At 40.7% G+C, this 27,013-nt stretch overlaps 1 protein-coding gene across 2 annotated transcripts in view; it reads right to left on the reverse strand.

Annotated features, from left to right (window-relative positions):
• Positions 1–27,013, reverse strand: part of LOC124554993 (SCY1-like protein 2) — a 188,977-nt gene that overhangs the window by 64,175 nt on the left and 97,789 nt on the right. For both annotated transcript variants that reach the window (XM_047128732.1, XM_047128733.1), the window contains 3 exons: positions 14,626–14,785; positions 6,737–6,973; positions 81–213 (listed from right to left, as the gene is read on the reverse strand). In XM_047128732.1, the coding sequence (XP_046984688.1) occupies positions 81–213; positions 6,737–6,973; positions 14,626–14,785 (530 nt within the window). The remainder of the gene's footprint in view (positions 1–80; positions 214–6,736; positions 6,974–14,625; positions 14,786–27,013) is intronic.

Consider the following 27,013-nt stretch of genomic DNA (forward strand, 5'->3'; position numbering starts at 1 on the left):
AGTATAATAATTATATGATCAATAAAATAAATACATTTATGGAGAAAGAAAAGACAGATAATGTAACTTAGGTAACTTACCCAATATTCCCATTAATACTGCTGGATCACGTGAGGGGATAGTCGGCAAGAATGGCAGAACTTCATCCAGAACAAGCCATTTATCTAAATGCTCCAACAATTTCCCTATACATATCAGACAATTTACTCTCACCTGCAGGCAAAACAACAAGAAAATGGTGTGAAACATATTGATATTAGGACAACTGAAAAGTGAATTTCCTACAATCTCACATTTCTAACAGGTATTTCACACACTATTGTTCTAAAAACTGAATGTTTTAAAACTTTTTATGAAGTTTAGTTAAGACATCAATTTTTGCTCAAGACAGTATCATATTTCCATAATTATATGTTTGAAAGCAAACAAAAAAGTGAGCTCCAGCCACAAGATGATTGCCTAAATGCAATGGAATGGAATTAAAATGTGAACAATCAATAAATACACACCAAACTAGCTTTCCTTCAACAGCTAATAAAAGAAAGTAAAAAGACGAGTGGTAAAAGATAAATTACAAATTACCTTGTGTTAGGGGGTTAGCACACGCTAGGGACAACAGTTGCCGCAGTACCAACAGAGAAAAATAAGAAAGATTTAGGCAGGAGCGAGGAAGGAGAGGGGCATGGGGAACATATTGCAATAGGAGAACACACCGGCAATGAGAGGAGGACACAGAATGCCAAAAATAAGTAAATCCACAAGGGCTTAGTATCATGGGATTTATCAGGAATTGTGTTTAAATCTCCAATGAAACTTTTTCAGTTATGTGACCTTGTTGTTATACTCTACAGTCCAATTTTTTGCCCACGTGGGTATTCACTACAAACCCATGCTGTGTTCAAGTCATCTTGTTGTTGTTGTTTCTGTTGCTGCTGCTATTGTTACCTTCTTCTTCAGTCCAAAGACTGGTTTGATACAGCTCTCAGTCAAGTCTTATTGCTTAATTTCATCCTGATCACAGATTCAGTTTATCAAGAACGTCATTGAACTCCATTTCTGATATGACTGCTGAAGTGGAGAGGTAAGAACTATGATAGTTTGTATTTTAATTTCTATTGGCTGGTATCAGCAAAAGAGAGCAAGCCAGTATAGTAATGCAGTATTTTGTTCTCCAGTGCTCAATGGTAGCCATAACAACACTGTGTTGCCTGACTTCAGCACTTTGTTTATTGCTACAGTTTATGGGGCAGCCTACCAAATGATGTCAGCCAAGAGGCTGGATAATGCTCACAGCCAACATGATGGAAGCCTGAATCCATTGTTCCAATTCATATTGGGACACTGCTCCAAAATTACAATCACTCTCATATTTTTCTCTAGGAGGTAACTTGTGGTCTAGCTTGTACAAGAGGTTCCCCAAAACTGTATAGTTGCATTCAACATCACAATGAGTGTGGCAAAACTAAACAAATTGAGGAAGCTCACATACTACTTAGACGACCACTTGCCTTCCAGAGAAAGATATGTGATATGACTGAAGTTGTAAAGCAACTTGCCAACACTGTCACAAATACAGGCTTCCCATCTTGGTTATCAGCAGTATCAGACTGACGGGTTTCAGCAGGCTGTCCCATAATACTTGGCAGTAAACATAGTGGATAAAAAAATAAATAAATAAAAGCGGAGGTAACCACCCATGCCTGCAAAGCAGCCCCAGCAGGACCAAAACAATGAAAGATTCCTATAAATGTATACAGTACACTCTGATTGCTAAAATTTAAAACCTGATTCACCACCTAGGATTTCAGGGAGTGACCATGCCCTCCAGAAGTGGGGCACTCCAATAGAATGTGGACGACTGCCAGGTGAGTGCCACAACTACAGCAGAGTGGGGCAGCTTGTCATAGGATGTGTCCACAAGTCAGCAAAGGCAGAGGCCTGGAGATTTACGGCACGGCAGTCCAATGGAAGACCAACAGACAGTCACAGAATTTTTTATAGTCTATAATCCATTGTCTGTTCCTCGCCACTAAGAGACAGTGATACACTGTCATTCAGAAGTTGTATCTTGATATCTTTATTTCCAGAGTGTCCTTCATGGTAGCATCTTTGGCAAGGCGATCCACAAGTTCATTCACCAGAATCGCAAGATGACTGGAGGATCAGTGGAATACTAATGTCTTGCCATTGTTATAGAAGTCTAATAGGAATTTTGTATGAGTTACCAATGGGTGCTGGGAATTACAATGAATTATAGCCTGTAGATGGCTCATGGAATTACTACAGAATTGACTTGTGTGTTGGTGCATATCTAGTGAAGGGCACACATGACTGCCACGAATTTCACTGTAAAGACACTGCACCCATTACCCAAGGAGTGCTGATTGCTACTCTTTGTGCATGTAAAGACATAGGTCTGTCTTGTCTCTAGTTCATGAGCCACCCTTATAATTGATATCTTCCTTAGGGCACTCACTGATTACAGAGAGGAACACTTGACGAAAAAACTTGGTCAAGAGAAAAATAGAAGTGAATTTTTGGGTAAGGCATGCCCAAGGGACTGTTCATGAATGTGGTGTAGTGAGAGGATAGAGAGGGGGTCAGAACAGACAGACTGATGGTAACTGGCGCAATACTAGAATTCCTGACAGAGGCTCTTTTCTGGAAGTCTTACTTCTGTATCAGGAAACACAGAAGACTGATTGATGGGAAGAAAGAGATCTAAAAAACAACCTTGGAGAAAGGTCCACAAAATATGCCACAGAGACAGTGGAGGTCCCTAACCGAAGATTTAATGTCCTTCACCATACTGCTACAACAGATAAAAAGTAAAACAACACTGTCGACAGCCCACACATCATTTGCTAGAACGGCTGATAACTCAGATGGCAAATCTACATGAGAACGTAAGTCAGGAAATGGCAAACTGACAAAGGTTGATGACAATGAGCACAAAATGGTGGGGATTCCCCACATAGCAAATGGTGATGGTTAAAATGTCAGTGCCCAATACGCAACCTAGCTAAAATGATCAGGATGAGAGGGCCAAGAGAAGGTCAGCCAAGCCACTGGGAGAGGTTTACCTCCCCGGAGCTTGTAGCTGTGAAGAGAAGACCAGTGGTGATGCCAAAGTGACACCACCTACCGACACGCGGCAACACAGATATCATCTGAAGGAATGGAAGAGCTAGCACGCCGAGGTAGAAAGAATGCAGCCTTGGAAGCAGCATTGCAGCCTCATTTCCCATCAGACTGATGTGAACAGGAATCCCCATGAACATCACAGTGGATCCCTCAACAGCAAGCAAATGAAAGCTTACTTTGACACATTGCAGTAAGGGATGGACTGCGTACAGCACACTGAGGCTCTGAAGGGCACAGAGAGAATCTGAGCATATGACACAATTAAAAAGCCTGTGTTGCTGGATGTATTGGATGGCCTGATACAGGATGAAGAGGTCTGGTGTAAATACTGAGCAATGTTCCAGAAGCAGATACCAAAAATGGTCAGTGAAAATGATGAAGGCACACCTGACACCATGGTAGGTCTTAGAGCCATCAGCGTACATGAAGATGCTGTCACTAAGTTGTGTGCGAAAGTCGAGAAACTTACTGTGATAGATCAAACCCAGAACAGTTTCCTTAGCAAGGGAATGAAGTCTAATACAAACACAGGCCACCACATGAAGCCAAGGCAATGAAAGGTTCACACCCATTGCGAACATCACAGGCAGCATGAAGTTAAGCTGCAGCAGCAATAGTCAAAAGTGAACACTTGGAGGTTACAGATAAGAAGGTGCACCCCAAACTGGCAATCAAGGGAGTCATTGAAAAAGAGGGCATAGGCTGTGTGGCCAGGCATGGAAGACAAATGGCATGTGTATCCACAGAGGACATCATGCCAGTATGACAGTGGTAGTTCAGCAGCTTCTGCACTGGGCTAGTGACAGTGGCCAAATATATTCCATGATAGTGCATTATGTTAAGAATGCGTAACATGGACAGATATGCACATTAAGAAATGCAACATCCATATACTGGTTTCAAACGGACATGGGATCAGTATAAATGGAGCAAGGTGGTCCAATCCACTTCAAAGAAGTGCTACTTACGACACATAGGACACTGAGGGACCAAGTACAGCATATGGCCACATAAGACATGTGAGAGGACCAAGAAAGTTTCTTATCATCATGAGCCCCTGGAATTTCGTAGTTTTAACAAGCAGAAGAGCAACAGAATCAAGATGTAAAGATGGCAGAAGAAACCCACTGCGCTGCCAGAAATGCATACAAATGGTTTTGTCAGTGGAAAAGCGAAAGCCATTGTCGGTGCTTGACGAGCAAAGCTGATCAACACATTACTGAAGATGCCTCTCTCAGAGAAGAGTCCATGGAGAACTGCAATAGGTTGCAAGTATAGTTGGTCATATATCAGCTGGACCAACTCCTCAGTGGGGTGTGTTAAGACAGATGCAGCTGAGTTGATTGAGAAGTTCAGCAAATAGGGAACATCTCAGACAGGTTCTTGAAGAGCCCGAAAGGGGGTGGTGGGCATTACAGTCACCAAGCAGCAAACAGGGATGATACAGCTGACTAATAAGCTGGTGTAAACCTGCACTGGTGGCAGCACAAATGATGAAGGAATGTAGAGGTTACAGAGAGAAAAGATGAAGTGGCTGGGTGTTCAATGAGATGGTTTAGCTATGGACATCATCCCAAACGAGCAGCATGACTCCCCTACAAGATGGAATGCCACCTGCAGGGATAAAGCCAAAGCAGACTGGGAGGAAACGTGAGAGGTCAAAAAGGTTGTGAGGACACAATTTCGTTTCTTGGAGGCAGAAAACAAATGGACACTGCGATTCCAATAGCAGTCGTAATTCCACCTAGATGACTGCTGTGTGCCAGCCTTTGAAGACTCACTGCTACAGGGTGCAGAGGCAGGAGGATCCTGTTCCTCAAAATCTATGGAGGTGTCGACATTCCCCATGAGTCAGACTGCTGACACTAGGGCGGAAAAATGGTAGAGGGTACGCACTGGTGAAACAGAGATCAGACTAGTGACAGTTATCACATGGTGACACCTTTGAATTGGATCTCTGAATTGGAAAGGAGAAGACTGTCTGCCTTTGTTTGATTTCTTAGAGCCTTAATTGTCAGCAGATGAAGGCTCAGACGTTTGTTGGCTGTAGGGACATACAAATTGTTCGCAGGAGTGTTCCTTTTGTTCTTTCTGGTCTGCTGGTTGTGAAGCTCGTGATTTCACTGCTGGGGGCGAAGAATTGGTGGCTTGTTGCACAGCTGTAAGAGAAGGAGATGGGGATGCTACTGCGATACTGGGGAATTTCACAGCTGCAGTACTGAATTGGAGGTCGCAAATCTGTGTGGCCATGTCCTCTGTGGCGCAAGGCATAGCAAGAAGAGTGCCGGATGGTAAAATGCAAGGCTTTCGACTACCCAACAACTTGTCTTGACACGGTAGGGTACTTTTCCTTCACCCAGATTCTCCTGAACGGCCCGCTCATCAACATATATGAAACAATCCTGGGAGGAGGTGGCATGGTCATCATCACAATTGGTACAGCAGGATGAAGGAGGCGGGGAATCTCCCTCATGAGCATCTCTACCACAAGTAACACACTTGGTTGCATTTTAACAGGACATACGAGTGTCGTCGTAACATCGACACTGGTAGCAACACATCAGGTTTGGAATCTACGGTCCAAAGGTGATAACTTCACAGCCTGCCTTAATCTTCAATGGAAGCACTACTACATCAAATGTGAGAAAAAAGGAGCATGTAGGCAGTAAGTTTGCATCAAACTTTTCATTACCCAACAGACTGCAGTGACACCCTGATCAGAGAGATAATGTTGGCTTCCCCATAGGATGATTATGTACGCATAGAAGTCACAACACTACAAAATTTTAGTGAAATATGAGAATACCTGCAGAGAATTGACACTTGGTGCATGAATTGTGGATTGGCAGATGACTCTCAACCATAAATAAATGTAATGCATTGTACATAAATAGGCTGAAAGACCCATCACTGAATAACACAATTGCAGAAGCAATCAAATCCATAAAATATCTGGAAATATGAGTACGGAGCGATTTAAAGTGCAATGGCCACATAAAATCATCCACTGAAAGAATCTTCAGGAAGTATAGTCGGCCTGCAAAGAAGGCAGCTTACAAAATCCTGGTTCAGCCAACAGTTAAATATTGCCTGTTGATCTGGGATTGATACACAAAATGGAGAAGATCCAAGGAAGAGAACGTGTTTCATCACTGATTCATTCAGTAAGTGCCAAACCGCTGACAAAATTCCAGTGGCAGACATTAGAAGACATACAGTGTGCTGTACTGTTAAAATTTTGTTAGCACCTTTTGTAGAAGAGTCAACCAATACATTTCTTCCTCTGACCTCTATCTCACAAACAGATCATGAAGGTAAAATCATAGAGCTCTGAGCTCACGCGGAAGTTTACCAACAGCAGTTCTTTCCACAGAACATTCGCAACTGGACTATGAAGTTGGGGAAGTGACAGTGATACACACATAAGGTGGCTTGTGGAGAATATATCTACACATCATCTACATTACCACATCATAAATGTGTGTTTGTGTGTGTGTGGGGAGGGGGGGGGGGGGGGGACTCCGCATACCAATAATATCAAGGATAGCATAGTCATAATGTTTTTCCATTTTAGAAGGGGAAAAAAACATACCGATACATGTTGAGTCCACGTGCACAGTCTCTTTATCCTGGGCAGCAAAGCATTTTTCATGGCAGGATAATCAATCAGTCCAGCAAATGTTGGTAACACTGAAAGACATAATTCTTGTATTTGTTGAACATTTGATTCTAATGCTCTATATATCATAGGCAGCACATCGTTTTTAATTTCTTCCGATGGCGTGAGGTAAAGAAGCAATTCCATTTTCTGCATAAAAATTAACAGGACCTGGAACAAAGTAAGTATGCAATTTTATATTACGCAAACTAGTATCTAAATTTAAATATACAACATAACATCCCACCAGCATACACTGCTTTTACATCTACTACTTGGATTTTTTTTCACTCCCAGCACAGCTGGGATTACTGATTTTAATTTTCAAGCTAGTTAAAGCTGTACACATTACAGAAGTAATTTCTCAGTAATTAAAATATCTATTAATGTAGACCACTAGTCACAAGGCCTTGGAAGACACAATGGTACCGACCAGCCGCCGCATCATCCTCAGCCCACAGGCATCACTGGATGCAGATATCGAGGGACATGGGGTCAGCACACCACTCTCCCGGCCGTACGCCAGTTTAGGAGACCAGAGCCAATACTTCTCAATCAAGTAGCTACTCAGTTTGCCTCAAAGGACTGAGTGCACCCCGCTTGCCAACAGTGCTCGGCAGACCAGATGGTCATCCATCCAAGTGCTACCCCAGCCCGAAAGCACTTAACTTTGGTAATCTGACGGGATCCCAGTTACAATTGCGGCAAGGCCGTTGGCAATGAAGAACAAAAGGTACGTTTAACAATTCGTGTTTTCGTTTTAAATTCTTAACCTTAACAAATTAAGGAAACTACATGTTATACCCAGTTATATTAAGTGGGAAAGGCCACATAATAATACACTGCTACATTCTAACTGCTACCATGGACGATTTAACCATTAATTGTTTCTACTGAGAAGCCATACTACCTATCAACCAACCCTACATAGGGCAATATGTAACTTTTTCCTTATTCAGTCTAAAATTACTAGCTCAGATATATTATAGTTTCAATAACTGCATTAAAAATGTTTAAGACAGGCAACACCAAGTTCTTCTATTGCCTATGCACAGCAGTACGACTTAACGGAATTATAAGCAAAGATTTGAACCTGGTATCCTGCCTTGATAAAGCAAATTTTTACCAACTGAGATACTCAAGCACAATTCAAAATCATCCACACAGCTTCAACTCTGCTGATAACTTTGATTAATACTAAGACAAAAGAACATAAAACAGGAATGTGATCAGTGTGACCTACATTCTGTAATATGTATTCTCTCACGCAAATAAAGTCTGTTGTATTGGAAACACAGTGATTTTTGTTCATAATATTTGGTCACAAACTTCTGTACTTCCTACACCACGTGTAACAAAGGAATTGGTTTCAGAAATTTATGATTTTGCACCACTACAGAAAGTTAATTTATAATTCAATACTGAAATCATGGTAACTTATCATGAGGGCACAATTTACATGAATGTTCAAACCTTGATTCATGAACATTACATTTCATTAACAAAAATTTTGCACCATGCATATAATTGGTAATGTATATAAGTATCCAATAACACAACTTAAACCCATGTGCATTATTAGTTTGAAGTAGTGAACCATCCAGTCTACTTTCACCCATACAACCTCTGATGGATGTCTGAGCAAATCACATACTTACCCATCAGGCTAGCTCCGATTAAGCTTGAGTCATTACTTGGAAATAATGAAAAATAGTACCATTTTGCAAACAATTTAAACTGGCCACTGGCATTAACAATTTTTTTTTTTCTGTAGAGGATTGGAATGGATGAACCGTATTAACTACCACATTTATTTCTTTATTCACTCATCCAGGGATCATATCACAATGCACACGCGCGCGCGCGCACACACACACACACACACACACACACACACACACACACACACGCACGCACACGCACGCACGCACACACACACACACACACACACACACACACACACACACACACACACACACACACACAATATATGGAATTATTTAATAAGTATGAACAATACCTTGATTATTTGAAACCATATTTTCTGATTTATTTTCGACTGTGAAGCATGCAATTCTGTGGTGCATAAGGCATGCAGTGCTGCATTGTCTGTAGGATAATCAAATAAGGAAACGTTTCTAGGCACCCATTATTGAGTGAGGGAGACAATGAGGAGACTGACCTGAACGTTTACAGTAAAAATGATTTTGATATTAAAATGGAATGAAATTAGGTAAACTTTAAAGTAAATTTAGATAAAGACAATGAAGACACATACACTATATGTACATAAGAACAGATACGTGTTATGAGAATGATATTGATTGAAAAAAAGACGCGTGTGCTTTGGTAGTTTAGTTTTTGAATCTCTGTGTGTCAATTTAATTTTCAATGGGCACAGTTCTGGCATTTTCATTTGTGTAGGAAAGTAAACCGATTTTGCGACATTTTACAAGTTCCTAACTAGGAGCGAATTATTTAGTCTCACCTAGGAACTATGGTAGTTGAGTTTTTGAATCAACGCATGTAAATCTAATTTATTAGACACAGCATATTCGTCATTGTCTACAGTAAAGTTCTGCAGTGTGTGTTGATAATCATCCACTTGCCTGTGTTGTGTAGTTTTCCACCATTTTCAGTATGGACAGGGGCTGTGATTGCTGTGTGCGGATATGGGCTAAGTTTCTGGCACTTCACTCTCAGCTCCAGGGTATGTTGGCTTCGATTACATGACTAAGCTGCAGTGGACGGGCATCACTGTTGTGGGCTGGCTGTGGGGATCCGATGGATGTCCAGCATGAGCCACGAGTCTGCCAATCAGTCCTCACCAGTTGCCAGCCGAGTTACTGAGATTGACACCTCACTCGTGGTCGATTGGGGGGTCACCTTGGGGCGTGGCAGGGTGCGAAAGACTTCCCAGGGGCCCGCACATAAGGCCTGCCCTGTTAGTCTGACAAACAAATTCCAGGCGCTGTCTGTGGCTGACACTGTCCTCAGCCAGATGCAGTTGCTTGTCTGGCTTCAGAGGAAACCTCTCAGCCTGCAAGATCCGGGTAGTTGTAGACGGTGAGATTATTGGTAATTGGGAGCTCCAATGTTAAGCGTGTTATGGGGTTCCTTGGGGACACGGCTGCCATGGAGGGAAACAAAGTCAGTGTGCACTCCATGTGCATACCAGGTAGAGTCATTCCAGATTTGTAACAGGTCCTTCTGGATACCATGAAGATTTTGGTTTGTTTGGGGGAAGAGACCAAACAGCGAGGTCATCGGTCTCGGACTAGGGAAGGATGGGGAAGGAAGTCGGCCGTGCCCTTTCAAAGGAACCATCCCAGCATTTGCCTGGAGCGATTTAGGGAAATCACGGAAAACCTAAATCAGGAAGGCCGGACGCGGGATTGAACCGTCGTCCTCCCGAATGCGAGTCCAGTGTGCTACCACTGCGCCACCTCGCTCGGTACCATGAAGAACACAGGGTGTAGTCATCTGCAGGTAGTGGCTCAAATAAGTATCAATAATTTGTGTCATTTTCAATCGGAAAAGATTCTCTCTGGTTTCAAGTGGCTACTTGAAGTGGTAAAGGCTGCTAGTCTCACTTGCGAAAGGAAAGCAGAGCTCATCATTTGCAGCATAGACGACAGGATCGATTGCAGACTCTGGTAGAAGAAGAGTATCTGAATCAGATACTCCTGATTATGTTGTATTTAACATGTTGCCATTTCTACATTTGATACATGAAAGTGTCTTCTATCAGAAATACGCATTTTTAAACAAACAGATGTTATCAATTTGTCTTCACGTAGATGATGGTTGGAACAACAACAATGTTTATCTATAAATATCTCAGGACTGTTGCCAGTTATCTACATAAATTCTTAATTTTTTATAAGAAGAGTTTGATATATTTAATGAAATATTTAAAACTTAAGACTACTTTACAGTAGCTGTTTATCTATAAAGTTTGGTAAAATTAAGTTCCCCTGAGTTAATAATGTATCTGGTCCTGCTCTGATGGAACAACAACAATGTTTATCTATAAATATCTCAGGACTGTTGCCAGTTATCTACATAAATTCTTAATTTTTTATAAGAAGAGTTTGATATATTTAATGAAATATTTAAAACTTAAGACTACTTTACAGTAGCTGTTTATCTATAAAGTTTGGTAAAATTAAGTTCCCCTGAGTTAATAATGTATCTGGTCCTGCTCTGAATGTTACTAACAAGGAAAGCTATTTCTGTTTTATTCATGAACAGTTCTTTCACTAGGCAAATTCACAGAGAACTGTTTTAATCCCTACAATAGTAACCGTGTCTGGATGCCATGATGAAAGACTTTTCGAATCTTAGTGAAAATCGGTGACACTGCTTTCATCTGATAGATAGTTGCTGCTGTAAACTCACATGCTGCACGAAGAACTTTATGAACATTAACTTCCAATTACAAATCCCTTGCCACATGGATCATCGCGTAATACCACAGGCATCCCAGAGGTATTGTTAAGTCAATCGATATAATCTCAAGTATGTTGTTTGAGGTCACTAGGCATGGCATGGAGTGATATGTCTAGTGGCGACAAGTCATGTGATTAAACAACAGTGACAGATTTAAGGACTGCCACAAACAGCCTCAGGCTAATTTTTCTCAGATTGTTGATGTATACTTCATGCCCTCTGGTGGACTTACTTACAACAACCTTGCCGTACTTAGCTATTTTCTGGACATTTGGTTGGCTTTCATTATTCCCTACCACTGAAATTTGGTTTGTACACCAACATGTTGATTTCCCTAATGTGGTGCTGTCACCATTCTGCATTCGACTGCATTTTCTGCCTTCCGTGAATGCACAGACAGCGCTGCATGCAGCTGAGAGGAGTTCATATTCAACTGCTTCACTAATGTTTGAGTTGTGAAGTACAATCAGGATAATGAGGATCTGTGAATGAGGGTGCTGACAGCAAGGCAATCAGTGCACTTTCGTGAATAATATGCAGATGAGCATGTTGAAAATGTAGTAAAAAGTAACAATAAATTGGAAAATCAAGTAGCATTCATACACAAGGATTGAAGATACAACCCTGATAGGAAGGCAATCAGTGCACTTTCGTGAATAATATGCAGATGAGCATGTTGAAAATGTAGTAAAAAGTAACAATAAATTGGAAAATCAAGTAGCATTCATACACAAGGATTGAAGATACAACCCTGATATGGCGCGCATCAGTAAAGCCCTCAATAAAATTCAGACAAAACATAACAGAATAACTAGATAAAAACAATGATAAATACCAGTACATACAGGGTTAAATGGGGACATGTGACTGTGCCTGGATAACTACTTAGAAATAATGGGTGACCGATCCACTCTGTGACACCTTAAAATTTTACACCCAATATTTTGGAAAGAGTTCCAGGCACCACGCAAAATCTTAAAACATGAGCCACACTCGCTCAGTAACAGTTAAAACAGAAGGCAGGTCCTGTGGCAGACTCAGATCAGCCTTCAGGTCATCATATGAAACACACTCAACACAATATGTTGTATCTACAGCTGTGTCCCACACCTGTGATACACCGATAGTTTCTCGTGGCATAAGAGAAAGCCATGTGTCATGGGCAATGTCGCTTTCTAAGCCATGTAAGGGCTACTTCTTCAGCTTCTTGTGGTCAGAAAGAGATACAACACATGGTTGCACTTAAGATTTTACAAAAGAACCACTACAAAAATATATATGGAGATCAGCAGTATACATGCTAAAACATTCAATAGTAATTTACGTGAAACTGATAAGAAAATTGCAGGGCAAACGAAAATTGAATTAAACAGATTGTCAAAGTCTTTGATAGTAACAGATACGAAAATATATAATTATTAACACAAAGCAAGAAGAGACTGACAACTGCAGCAGTCAAATTAAAATAGTGATAAAGGAGAAATCATTTCAGATCAGTGGATGCTTGTTTCTCATACTTCTGCAACCCTTTTATTTATTGCCAACAACTTCTAATTGTAATCTCTTCTATCTCCAGTTTTTCTTTGCTTGCTTAAATTCTCAAAGGCAGCCTCGTGCTTTATGTCAGTACTGGCTGGTATATTCCAAACTAATTTCCTTTACTGCAATAATAAATGACAGTTGCACCATAAGAGCAGTGTTAACACCTCATCAAAATTCTGTGCTGGATAACAATCACAGATTCACTATATTACTCTCTCTCTCAATGTGGATTCGACAGGAAAATCTTTTTTAACATTCTTTTGCTCATTGTTGCCTACATTCATAAGGAGTAACCTAGCATGCAAACAGAAAGGCAGTAGCAAAGTAAGTACACAGGAGCACACTGATATATTTAGTGGAAGTGTTTCATTCTAAATATATATAAATGACCTAGTAGATAGTGTCGGAAGTTCCATGCGGCTTTTCGCGGATGATGCTGTAGTATACAGAGAAGTTGCTGCATTAGAAAATTGTAGCGAAATACAGGAAGATCTGCAGCGGATAGGCACTTGGTGCAGGGAGTGGCAACTGACCCTTAACATAGACAAATGTAATGTATTGCGAATACATAGAAAGAAGGATCCTTTATTGTATGATTATATGATAGCGGAACAAACACTGGTAGCAGTTACTTCTGTAAAATATCTGGGAGTATGCGTACGGAACGATTTGAAGTGGAATGATCATATAAAACTAATTGTTGGTAAGGCGGATACCAGGTTGAGATTCATTGGGAGAGTGCTTAGAAAATGTAGTCCATCAACAAAGGAGGTGGCTTACAAAACACTCGTTCGACCTATACTTGAGTATTGCTCATCAGTGTGGGATCCGTACCAGGTCGGGTTGACGGAGGAGATAGAGAAGATCCAAAGAAGAGCGGCGCGTTTCGTCACTGGGTTATTTGGTAACCGTGATAGCGTTACGGAGATGTTTAATAAACTCAAGTGGCAGACTCTGCAAGAGAGGCGCTCTGCATCGCGGTGTAGCTTGCTCGCCAGGTTTCGAGAGCGTGCGTTTCTGGATGAGGTATCGAATATATTGCTTCCCCCTACTTATACTTCCCGAGGAGATCACGAATGTAAAATTAGAGAGATTAGAGCGCGCACGGAGACTTTCAGACAGTCGTTCTTCCCGCGAACCATACGCGACTGGAACAGGAAAGGGAGGTAATGACAGTGGCACGTAAAGTGCCCTCCGCCACACACCGTTGGGTGGCTTGCGGAGTATCAATGTAGATGTAGATGTAGATAGCACAAGTGCAGATCACTGAGGAGTTATCCAGCTACTCAAGACGACAATTTCTACAATACCTCTATCTTACCTGCATGATCCAATAGATCACTATATGACAGTTACATTTTGCAGATTATTAATCCATGAAGTCTGTAGCACAAACAACCAGATATTCACTATCGACTCTCAACAGTCATGCCCTAGCAACAGGTATTTTCATCTGAAAACTGAGGGGTGCAGCAAAAAGAAGAAAATTCCTTCTCTTAGCACTGCCTATTATCATAAAGATGAAAATATTCTCACAAAATGAGACAGGAAACAAGCATGTTAAATTTTGAAGAAAATTAAATAAACTGCTGTTTAAAATTAATTTTATTGAGTCACTATCAACTATTAAAAACAGATGAAGATCCACTAAAAAATTACAACAAATTCTTTCTTTTACTGTAATACATTCAGTCACCTTCAAACGACAGCCGATGGTAGATTTATTTGTATTCACACCAACACAGATCTGTCCATGAATACCATCACTTCATAAAATAATATCAGAAAGGATTAATCAGACATTAAAAGAAAACCATGTGCAAGCTTACCTGGATAGGTTCCTGGATTTTCATGACAGGTTTCAAATGAGGTAACACAAAAGTTATATATTCTTCCTTGGAACACCGGTCTGTGATCAGTAACACATTTGGTAACACAAAAGGCACCATGGGTGGATTGACAAATTCTTTGATCAAGCATGGTAGTATCCTGAAATATAGTAAGTTAATAATTATAGGCGTTTCTGTCTGTTTACCATCACATGGGGGGGGGGGGGGGGGGGGAGGAGAGAGAGAGAGAGAGAGAGAGAGAGAGAGAGAGAGAGAGAGAGAGAGAACTGTTGTTGAAGTAAGGAAAGAAAGAAAGAGTGTCATTAAATCCTAATTATACGAAATAAGTGCGCACAGGTGCAGATGCTAGAAACCATTGATGACATTGCTAATTATGATTAAAAACCATTTCCAACAATTCCACACTGTGCACTGCACAGTGTCTCAAACCTGTACACCTACCTGTTGCTGGCAATACTTGACCATCTGGTAGGCACCTATGCCTCATAAAATTTCACACAAGTTCCCCCACAACACTGCACGATTAGTATCCTGGAGGACACATTAATTGGAAAGACAATGGCTTCACTACAGGTACAGTGTTGCAAGTGAGATGTACTCCATTATTCTTGACAGAGAATATGTTAAGCCCACCACGAGTGATAGCTTACAAATGTTTTCCGAGATGGGTAGTCTCTGGGTCATTTTACAGGAAAGGAAAGAAGCCAGTGGCAAATAGTAGCTTTAAGTAATTATAAGAGAGGACCTGAAGTGGCTCAAACAGAAGAAAAATGTCCATAAAAGTCTTGTGATCACAATAACATTTCAGATACAAATACAAGACCAAACAGAAGACATATTCAATAGAAATCATTCAAAGTAGTGTGGAGAAATTTATGTATGAACATTTGGAAGCTCAACATAACGGAAAGTGAAATGAATGAATATTAAACATTCTGCTGACAAGAAGGTCATTCATTACTCTTGCTTTACCATGCTGCACATCCTATCAATCTCATTTTTAGACATCTTTATTCCCTTATGCTTGCTTCAGTTGCTGAATTTTTATGTGAGGGGCGATCGGAAAGTTTCAATTCAAAGGCTGTACAATGCAGAATTGGTATGCCAGTCACACAAAATCACCGTGAGAACTGAGGCAATCATGTCACCGAAGCAATGCACTGAAGATACTCATTTGATAAAACCTATGTCCTGCAGTGTGAAGAAGTCCGTAACAGTCTGCTGCACATCCACATCTGACAGGAAATGTCAATCCTTCAATACCTTTTTTAAGAGATCAAAGGCATAATAACTGCATAGCGAGAGATCAAGAGTATAGGATGGGTGCCCGAATATCTCCCACTTCTGCGTTACGACATTTGCGATATGGGGACGTGCACTGTCATGAAACAGCAGCACCCCTTGTCCACAATGGTAGTTTTTGATAGACATGCTGCTCCATACACATTCTCTGATGGATGTCTACCTGTCTTTGTCCTTTGGCAGCTAAGAAAAGAATAACAAAACGTTGGTCCTCTTTGGACACATTTGGTAATAACGTTGCCATAGTTCACATTTCTGCATTTACCACATTCATGTCAGAAAGACATGAATGCCACACTAATCCCTGCCCTACATTGGAGTTGCGCTACTTTACATGTACACTCCAGCAGGCCCTCAAATGGGAACTTTCTGATAGTCCCTTATTTTTCCTGCCTTTGTCAATTAAATTCAATATATAGATTATCTGAGGTTTTCTAATGAGACTTGTCTTTGGTTTTATGCTGCCTATTTGGTTCTATGCTGGTTTGACTATTTCATCTCTCAAAGCTACTCATTGGTGTTGTACTGCATTCTTTTTCCATTTCAGTCATTTACTGTCTAGGCCTTTTTTAAAACTATCAACAACCTCTGGTTCATTAAATTTATTAATGTTCCCTCTCCTTAATTTCATACCTTTCTGTAGTGTCTTGAGCTGTAATCTGCAGTTCATAACTAATAAATTATGGTTTGCATCCACCTCTGGCAATAGAAATGTTTTGCATTTTCAAATCTAGTTTCAAAACCTCTGTCCCACCACAATGTAATCTATAGCGAACCTTCTGGTGTGTCTAGGTCTTTTCCACATATACAACCTTCATTCTTTAGTATTAACAATGATTAAATTGTATTCTGTGCCAAATCCTGCCAGGTGGCTTCTCCTTTCATTCTTCTCCCCTAGTCCATGTTCTTCCACTACCTTTCTTTATCATCTTTTTCCTACTGTAAAAATTCCAGTCCGCATCACAAATTTTCGTCTCCCTTTACTACCTGAAAATTTATTTTATCTTTTAATCTCTTTATCATGTTCTAAATTAGTTGACATATAAATTTGTACTACTGTAGCGAGTGTTGAATACAACTCTATCTTGATTATAATAATGTGTTCACTGTGTTCTTCACAACAATAGCTCACTTGCAGTCCTATTTCCTTATTGTTTCTTACATCTACTAGTGTATTATCCACGTTTGATTTGTTGGTCATAACCCTGTACTCATCCGACTAAAAAAACCTGTTCTTCTTGCCTTCACACTTCACTAATTGACACACTTTCTAATTTAAACCTATCCATTTCTCTTTATAAATTCTCTACAATAAATGTCCATTGAGATATCAAACATTCTTGCCCTAACTTGCAGAATGCCTTATTCATTTTTCCCAATGACATTCTCCAGAATCATTCTATCTGGAGATCTGAATGACAAACTATTTTACCTCCAGGTTATTTTCTAGCCAAGAGGATACCATCATCGTTAAACAATAAAGTACAACTGCAAGTCCTGGGAAGAATGATTACTGCAGTTTCCCCTTGCTTTCAGCTGCTGTTAAGTGTGAACACAGCAAGGCCATGGTAGCTGATGTTACAAGGCCAGACCAGCCAGTCATCTAGATGTTGCCCCTGCAACTACACAAAAGGCTGCTACCCATTTCAGGAACTATGTATTAGTCTTGTCTCCCAGTAGCTACTCCACCAATGCTGTTGCACCTACAGTATATGGCTATCATTGTCATAGGGGCACACAAAGCCATCCCACCTCAGTGAGGCCCCTGCTTTGTGTGTGTGTGTGTGTGGGGGGGGGGGGGGGGGGGGGGGGACTTGAGTAGCATGTAGACAGTATTTCAATGCAACAGCATCGAAATTTCATTCCTCACTTCAACAACTGGCTATCAGATAAAGAAGGAATGTTATAATTTTTGAAATGCTTTGGTGCTATCAGTAACTACATATTGCTTCCTTGTCAAAAATACAAGTTGCATTTACAAATAATAGTATCATCTTCAAGCAGTTTTAATGGTTAGAAAATATGTCTAAATAAGCAGGAAGGATTAGTACATTTCTCCAAATTGTTGCAACTGCACAGCTGTGGAAACAGTCAGGAACATGATAACACGCACAGTATATTCTTGAGATGACTACAGAGAAGTCATCATATTCAAAGTTTTGTACACTCATAAACTGACAAAGCAAAATGTATACATAGATTACTTATTATGATTCAAGTCAAGGAATTGTTGGACATTACACTAGTACAAGACGGAGAGAATTATTTTTCTGCACTGGCACATATGAAAGTCACTCTGGTTTGAGAGAATATCTTGTAATGACTTTTTTAACTATGCAGTTCTCTAACAATGATAATCTATCAGCACCAAAACAGCTATGGTACAGAAAATTTCTCAAAGAGTATGCCTGTATGGATCACTTTTGAAGATACATAATCTGTAAGGAATATTTAAGTGCCTCCGTATTCCCCAAAGTTGAAACTCACTGATACAAATTACTCACAGAACTAAATTTTAGTGTCTACCAACTGCAATAACTTGCATGCATTTAATAGATTTCAAGTACACAATCTTCCAGTGTTATCAGTGGTATCACAGAACACTAAGTCAGTATGTTTATACATTGCAAGTTTTCACGGACAGTTTTTTATGTTTGGCAACTCCAGCTTTTTGGGATTTATGCCATTCTTTAAGGGATACTATTCTAACATTTTTACTCCTGTTGTGGAAGACATTGTCAGAGGCTACCTAAATCTACATCAAAAGTCTGTTTGCCATCTCACACTGTACAGCAATTGGTAATTTATGTACCACTATCAGTTCCCCACTTTTCTATTCTATTCACAAATAATATGCAGAAAAATCGTTTTGAAAGATACATCACGCAAGAAGTAACATGTTACTCGACTCTTCTTGGAATACGAATCCTCAAAATAGTAACAGTAAACCTCAGTGGCATCCAGCACCTCTCTTGAAGCATCTGCTGCTGGAGTTAGATTAACTTTTCCACAACACACTCACACTTACTAAACAAATCTTGTCATGAAACATTAATATTTTCAGGTGATCGAACTGCTCCCACCTGAATTGTTGAATAAGGTTTTGAGTGACACCAGCAGAATGAGGGCATGTGTTGTCACAAAACATCAATTCCTTGACTGAGCATTCCACACCTATTGTTTTGAATTGCATGCTGAAGCTCTCTCAATGTTTCACAGTATCTTACAACAGAGACAGTTTCACCTCTTGGAAGGAACTTGAGAAACAGAATGCCCTATTCGTCCCAGAACACAGTGCATGTGACTTTTTATGCTGACAATTTAGATTTTTAATTTTTGGCGAATCATGAATGCCTTCACTCCATTGACTGTTGATTCTGGAGTGACATGACAAGCTCAAGTTTCATCACTAGTTACAATTCTGTTTAAGAATTCATCTCACTCTCATCACTGTACCAGGTAAGAAATGTCACAGCACTGCCAAGTCACTTTGTTTTACGGACATCTGTGAGCATTTCTGGAATCCAACGGGAACACATTATTAGCGAAAATTAAGTGATTTGTTATATCTCGTCCAAAACAGTTTTTGAAATTTGTGGAATCTCATCACAAAGCATACTTATTGTGAACCGTCCGTTTTCACACATTTTCTCATTCACTTTCTCAACCAAACCAGCACAACAGAAGGCTGCCTACTTCGTGCTTCATTACTGAATTGTCTCACTCACTTTCTCACTATTCCAAACATAATTACATTTTCACCGTAAACCTCTACAACCTGATTACAAATTTCAGCTGGCTTAACAATATTCGTGTTCAAAAACCATATTACAGGACACACTTCACAATCAGTGGGCTCAGAGAGTATTTAAAACGTTCTGAATGATGAGTAGCAAATGTAAACAAGACACAATCTGGCTGTAACAGAATCAGTGAAAGGACAATGAACCAGAGAGACAAATGCAAATGTGCAGAACTGTGACACTAGTGCTGCAATGGTAGTAAAACAAAATTGTACTTACTTTCTGGACATGCTTCATAGATGACGTTACTCCTATTTTGTGTGGTTGTTTAGAAATGGTACGCATTTGTCAGTTTAGCATTTGCTGCATGCTATCTTCATACTGTTACAATTTTAATGGCCAGCAGTGTTAATATCATTGAGTTATTTATGGCAATAAATACACCATATCATGAGGATTCAGCTGATCGTTACAACATACACTGCCTGACAAAAAAAAGAAGCAACCAGAAGATGCAGTTGTATATCAATGTAACTTCATACAGATACACACCATTGCTGGGTGCGTAAATGATTCGAGTTGCAATTTTTTGTGACACATTGAATGGATACCAGAGTGCATTAGTGTTGTTTGTGTTTTGTACTGATATCAAGTCTGGTAGGGCGTATAAGGGACGTAACTGTGTCAGATGTTGAGTGATAACTGAATGACACAGAGATGCTGTGTACTCTCTAGAGACAGCATTATCGGCACTGGCACCTGACAGAGTTTGAAAGGGGCCTCACTGTGTGTCTCCATTTGACAATCTGATCAAATCATGCAAAACCCAGAGTTTTGCAACATTCAGACGCGACAGTGACCCGAAATTGAATTGTGTGGTGTGATGAAACTGTTTATGATGAGATAAACATACTAACCAATCTTGGATGATATAAAATGACTGTTCCATATTGAAAACATAAAAACCAAAAATCCACTACTACATAGCCATGCGAAAATGTTTAAATGTCAGCTTTTATAAACACTTACTGTAATTACGATGATAATTATGGACTTGTGAAAAAAAGATAAACAATTATTTACATTTTATTTATTAAATGAATGTTCCAAAGATGATTTTGCATTGATAGATTCACATATGATGGTAATTTCTTTGCTACATGTTATTAGAGGTAAATCGTCGTTTTTTGTTCTGTCGGTTGTACAAGTTTGAAATACAAGAATGGAGTTCAAGTTATGTGTGTTATATTGATTTGTATTGTGAAGTGAAATCACTGAAAATGTATGTATTATTTACCAGAAAGATAACAAGTGTTGACACGATTTCACTGAAGCAGAATAATCATTCTTTAGACGATCATAAACAGTTAAACCAAAGAAAGGAAATGTATCCAGAATGAGATTTTCACTCTGCCCTGGAGGGTGCGCTGATATGAAACTTCCTGGCAGATTAAAACTGTGTGCCGGACCGAGACTCTAACTCGGGACCTTTGCCTTTCGCGGGCAAGTGCTCTACCAACTGAGCTACCCAAGCACAACTCACGGCCCGTCCTCACAGCTCTACTTCTGCCAGTACCTCGTCTCCTACCTTCCAAACTTTACAGAAGCTCTCCTGCGAACCTTGCAGAACTAGCACTCCTGAAAGAAAGGATAGAGCTGTGAGGACGGGGCGTGAGTCGTGCTTGGGTAGCTCAGTTGGTAGAGCACTTGCCCACGAAAGGCAAAGGTCCCGAGTTCAGCACACACTCCACTGCGGAGTGAAAATCTCATTCTGGAAACATCCCCCAGGCTGTGGCTAAGCCATGTCTCCGCAATATCCTTTCTTTCAGGAGTGCTAGTTCTGCAAGGTTCACAGAAGAGCTTCTGTAAAGTTTGGAAGGTAGGAGACGAGGTACTGTCAGAAGTAGAGCTGTGAGGACAGGGCATGAGTCGTGCTTGGGTAGCTCAGTTGGTAGAGCACTTGCCCGCGAAAGGCAAAGGTCCCAAGTTTGAGTCTCGGTCCGGCACACAGTTTTAATCTGCCAGGAAGTTTCAAAGGAAATGTATATCGAGCCTTTCTTTTTATTTTTAAAAAAAGGGTCGCTATCTTTCGCTGCAGTGTGTCATTATCTCAGTGTGACAAGTGCTGTGAATATGTGACCAGCTGCCTACATTAATAACTTACTTCAAAAATTAATGAATCAACTTCAGGCAACACGACTGCGGTGATGGTGAGAGTGGGAATGGGAGGGCATGCACACCCGTCATCAAGATTCCAGTCGATCACATCAGACTCCCACAAGGGTGGATGACTGTACTGTGCACTGAGCACGTCATAGACATTCACAGCTGCACCTTACACCTGACAACGAGTAATGGACTCCCTCCAACATTATGTGCCATCCCACACCATTGGTCAGAGGCTAGCAGCAGGACTAGGCAATTACTGTTCCATGCAGCATAAGCTGCAGTTAACAGTACAACACAAACCACTGCTTTTCCAGTGGTGCTGTGACCATGCATCGTGGTTCTGCACTGCCCCAGATAACCATTGTTTGTGAGCATGGTGCCGACTTGGGGAGAGGTCCCATTTTTCCAATGGTTAGGAGGGGTGCAGTGTTGTTACTCCTTGTGTCACAGTGTGGGGAGCCATCAAGTATAACTTCAGGTCAAGGCAGGTAGTGACTGAGGAACTGTGATGGCAAGAACAGTACATCATGGACACCTTGTGTCCGTATGTGTTACCTCTAAAGGTACAGTGCTGTGGTACCATTTTTCATCGGGACAATGCTCGTCCACACACAGTGTGTGTGTCTACGAACTGCCTGCGTGATCTTGATATAATCCCATGGCCAGGAAGATCCCAAGATCAGTCTCCAATAAAATGTGTGGGGCCACAGTGCCAGTATCCAGGATATCGAGCACCAGCTACAACAGTTGTGAGCGGACTTGCTTCTGGAGAGGATACAATGGCTTTATCATAATCTTCTGAACTGAGTCAGTGCATGCATTCAGGACGGAGTGGTTGCAATGTCATATTAGTAAGTAGGTTCATATTGCCAAGTCCTTTGAAAATTTGAGTCAAAATTGCAAGTACTGAAATAACATCACATACTCCCTCAACCTCTGAAGTTTCATTTCATTTCCTACTCCCGCTCTGGATGCTTCACTTATTTTTCGTCAGGCAGTGTATATACCAATTGAAATTTAATATTTTGCAGCTCATCACTTCTGGTTATAGCCAGCTTTCTGTTCCTACTGCTCTTTGGATATTATTACCATCAATTAGCGAGATATTCTGGAACCATATGATGGATGCTTTTGCAGGTAACTAATCCCATTTTCTCTCTCTGCCCTAAAAGAACAACTTTTCACTCCATACATGGAGTAACAAAGCTCTCTCTGAATATGGCATGTACTTATCACTGGACCTATGGAGGAGTTGTACAAGGGCATTCAATAAGTAATACAACACTTTTTTTTCTGAAAGCAGTGGATGCGGAAGAACAATCAAATGAAGTTTTGTGAGCTTCTCTTGAGTGCACAGACTTTGATGAGGTCTTGCAATGCCACGGAGAATGAGAAGTGAGTCCATTTTTTGTGACAATGAACACGCTGAAGTCCAACATTGCAGGAGTCACAGCTGCCTGTGCGGCCAGGTGACATGGAGATAAACAAGTTTGCAGGACCTTGTTGTGATATTGAGATGCCTCACCCAATGACTCACTGTGCTTTTGTTCACTGCCAGGTTTCCATACACATTCTTCAAGTGCCTACAAATATCAGATGTTCTGGTTTTCTGTCAAGAGAAACTCAATGACAGCTCTCAGCTTGGAACACACTTATTTTAAAGACACCATTTTGATGTCTACATATAGAGCTGCCACCTATCTGAATGTCACAAAACTATAGGAGCTGAAGCAGGAATATTCTATGATATCTCTGTTAATTAAATTATCAGCCAACCTAATTTCAATCGCCTCTTTATAGACACTGTTCCAAAAACCGGAAATGTTGGCAACCATCACAGTTTCCTCAAATTTCATATTGTGTTCCTCATTTAGACAGTGTTCTGCTACCGCCGATTTTTTCGGCTGTTGTAGCCTCGTATGACGGCGATGTTCCACACACCTGTCATGCACTGTGCGAATCGAGCGGCCAATATAAGCTTCCCCACATTGACACGGAATTTTGTACACACCGGGTTAACAGAAACAATGGGTTTCCTCCTAGCAAGACGTGGAATCCTGTATTATCTCGCATCAAAACTGAACGTTCTTCGGTGCGGCCATGATTGTGATACATCGTTGTCAGCAGTGTTTCACTAAGCGCGGCGCCACCTCCCTGTCTTGGAAGGCAGAAACCGTGATGGGCAGCGCATCCGCTGTGTACTGAACGGTGGCCTATATAGGACGTCGATTTGCAACCTGGCGTCAGTTCTCAGCAAGACTCATCAGCAGAAGCAGCATTTTCCTGAAGATAGCGACCAGTTGGATCACCGAAATATCGAGTCAAGTGGATTTTAGGATCCGGCAGCAAACACGAAGAGACTTTCAAGATTTATTATGCTGGGAAAGCCTACGTAATCACAGTTTAATTTTCATCCGTCTATCATATCTAATCTCAGGTTTGACAGCCACAAGGTGCAGCCAAGAACAACAAAGGATTACTTTGCAATTTAATGAGGAATAAGATGTTGACGAGTCTAATTTTGTTGCACTGGAAAGAAATATAACCTGAAAATATTTGTTTATAGGTGGTTTCAGGACGGAGCCAACAAACTCCGACTGTACTGCTAACTGCTCTTTGGAGCAGTAAGCATAAGCATTGGGCATGGCAACATGTTCCTTGAGCTGCAAACCAATGGAGAACTGTTCCCTTCACAGGTGACTCCCATTTCAGCAATGACCCAACAGCTTTGTTTTTATTTTGCGAGAAGGTGGAGCCAGTTACACAGCAAACAAGTGAAAAAGGAATAATTTCACACAAGACAGTATTGGTGTGTGGAATGGCATTTCTAAGTTGATAAAATAACTTCCACATCTCTCCTCAAAGGACAATGCCTGCTCGTGTGCATATGTGGCATCTTTTATGCTTATGTATGTCATTATAGTTGTACAATATGTTACAATAGGTCTTGTCTCATGTATGCATATGTTCAATGGCAAAGAATTTAGTGCATGTATTGGTCAGTTCAACCTCTCAACTGTAATCCCATAATAAGGCTTTATTGGAATTCCTTTGAGAGATTGCAAGCAGTCCTACTCTATATACTTTTCAGCACTGAGAGCAGCTTTCACAAAGAATGACATCTGTTTCCTATGGAAACCATATACACCATCATCAACGTCACACAATGATGTGCGTGTCATTTTGCTGCCGAGGTGATCACACATTTTCTCAAAATGGTTTAACAAAAAAAAATTACCCATTCAACCCTCATGCAGAACACCGTTTTTCACAACACGAGTGGGCGTGCAGCGCACTTTGTACATATGCAAAGAATAGCTGACTACATTCCATGTATAAACAAAAGTACAGTTCAATTAAACAACAATAAAATAAAGTAACATTATTCACTGAAACACCAAAGAAACTTATATAGGTATGCGTACCGAGATACCTGTAAACAGGCAGAATACAATGATACGGTCGGCAACACCTATATAAGACGACAAGTGTCTGGTGCAGTAGTTAGACCTGTTACCGCTGCTACAATGGCAGGTCATCAAGACTTAAGTGAGTTTGCATGTGGTGTTATAGTTGGCACAAGAGTGGTGGGACACAGCATCTCAGAGGTATCATCGATATGGGTTTTCGGAGCCGAAGGCCCACTTGTGTACCCTTGTTGACCACATGACACAAAGGTTTCTGCCTCACCTGGGCCCATCAACACTGACAAGGGACTGTTTATGACTGGAAACATGTTGTCTGGTTGGACAAGACTCATTTCAAATTGTATCGAGCAGATGGTTGCATATGGGTATGGACACAAAATCCATGGATCCTACATGTCAGCAGGGACCTGTTCAAGCTGGTTGAGGCTCTAATGGTGTGGGTCATGTGCAGTTGAAGTGATATGGGACCCCTGATATGTCTAGATACAACTCCGACAGGTGACACGTACTTAAGCATCCTATCTGAACACCTGCAGCCATTCATGTCTATTATGCATTCCCATGGACTTGGGTTCAACCTCTGGAGATACTAAAAGGTATCAGATAGATTATATAATGGTAAGACAGAGATTTAGGAACCAGGTTTTAAATTTTAAGACATTTCCTGGGGCAGATGTGGATTCTGACCACAATCTATTGGTTATGAACTGCAGATTGAAACTGAAGAAACTGCAAAAAGGTGGGAATTTAAGGAGATGGGACCTGGATAAACTGAAAGAACCAGAGGTTGTAGAGAGTTTCAGGGAGAGCATAAGGGAACAATTGACAGGAATGGGGGAAAGAAATACAGTAGAAGAAGAATGGGTAGCTCTGAGGGATGAAGTAGTGAAGGCAGCAGAGGATCAAGTAGGTAAAAAGACGAGGGCTAGTAGAAATCCTTGGGTAACAGAAGAAATATTGAATTTAATTGATGAAAGGAGAAAATATAAAAATGCAGTAAATGAAGCAGGCAAAAAGGAATACAAACGTCTCAAAAATGAGATTGACAGGAAGTGCAAAATGGCTAAGCAGGGATGGCTAGAGGACAAATGTAAGGATGTAGAGGCTTATCTCACTAGGGGTAAGATAGATACTGCCTACAGGAAAATTAAAGAGACCTTTGGAGAGAAGAGAACCACTTGTATGAATATCAAGAGCTCAGATGGCAACCGAGTTCTAAGCAAAGAAGGGAAGGCAGAAAGGTGGAAGGAGTATATAGAGAGTTTATACAAGGGCGATGTACTTGAGGACAATATTATGGAAATGGAAGAGGATGTAGATGAAGATGAAATGGGAGATAAGATACTGCGTGAAGAGTTTGACAGAGCACTGAAAGACCTGAGTCGAAACAAGGCCCCGGGAGTAGACAACATTCCATTAGAACTACTGATGGCCTTGGGAGAACCAGTCATGACAAAACTCTACCATTTGGTGAGCAAGATGTATGAGACAGGCGAAATACCCACAGACTTCAAGAAGAATATAATAATTCCAATCCCAAAGAAAGCAGGTGTTGACAGATGTGAAAATTACAGAACTATCAGTTTAATAAGTCACAGCTGCAAAATACTAACGCGAATTCTTTACAGACGAATGGAAAAACTGGTAGAAGCAGACCTCGGGGAAGATCAATTTGGATTCCGTAGAAATGTTGGAACACGTGAGGCAATACTAACCTTACGACTA

This window comes from Schistocerca americana, chromosome X, assembly GCF_021461395.2.
Source record: "Schistocerca americana isolate TAMUIC-IGC-003095 chromosome X, iqSchAmer2.1, whole genome shotgun sequence".
In the NCBI taxonomy this organism is placed as follows: domain Eukaryota; kingdom Metazoa; phylum Arthropoda; class Insecta; order Orthoptera; family Acrididae; genus Schistocerca; species Schistocerca americana.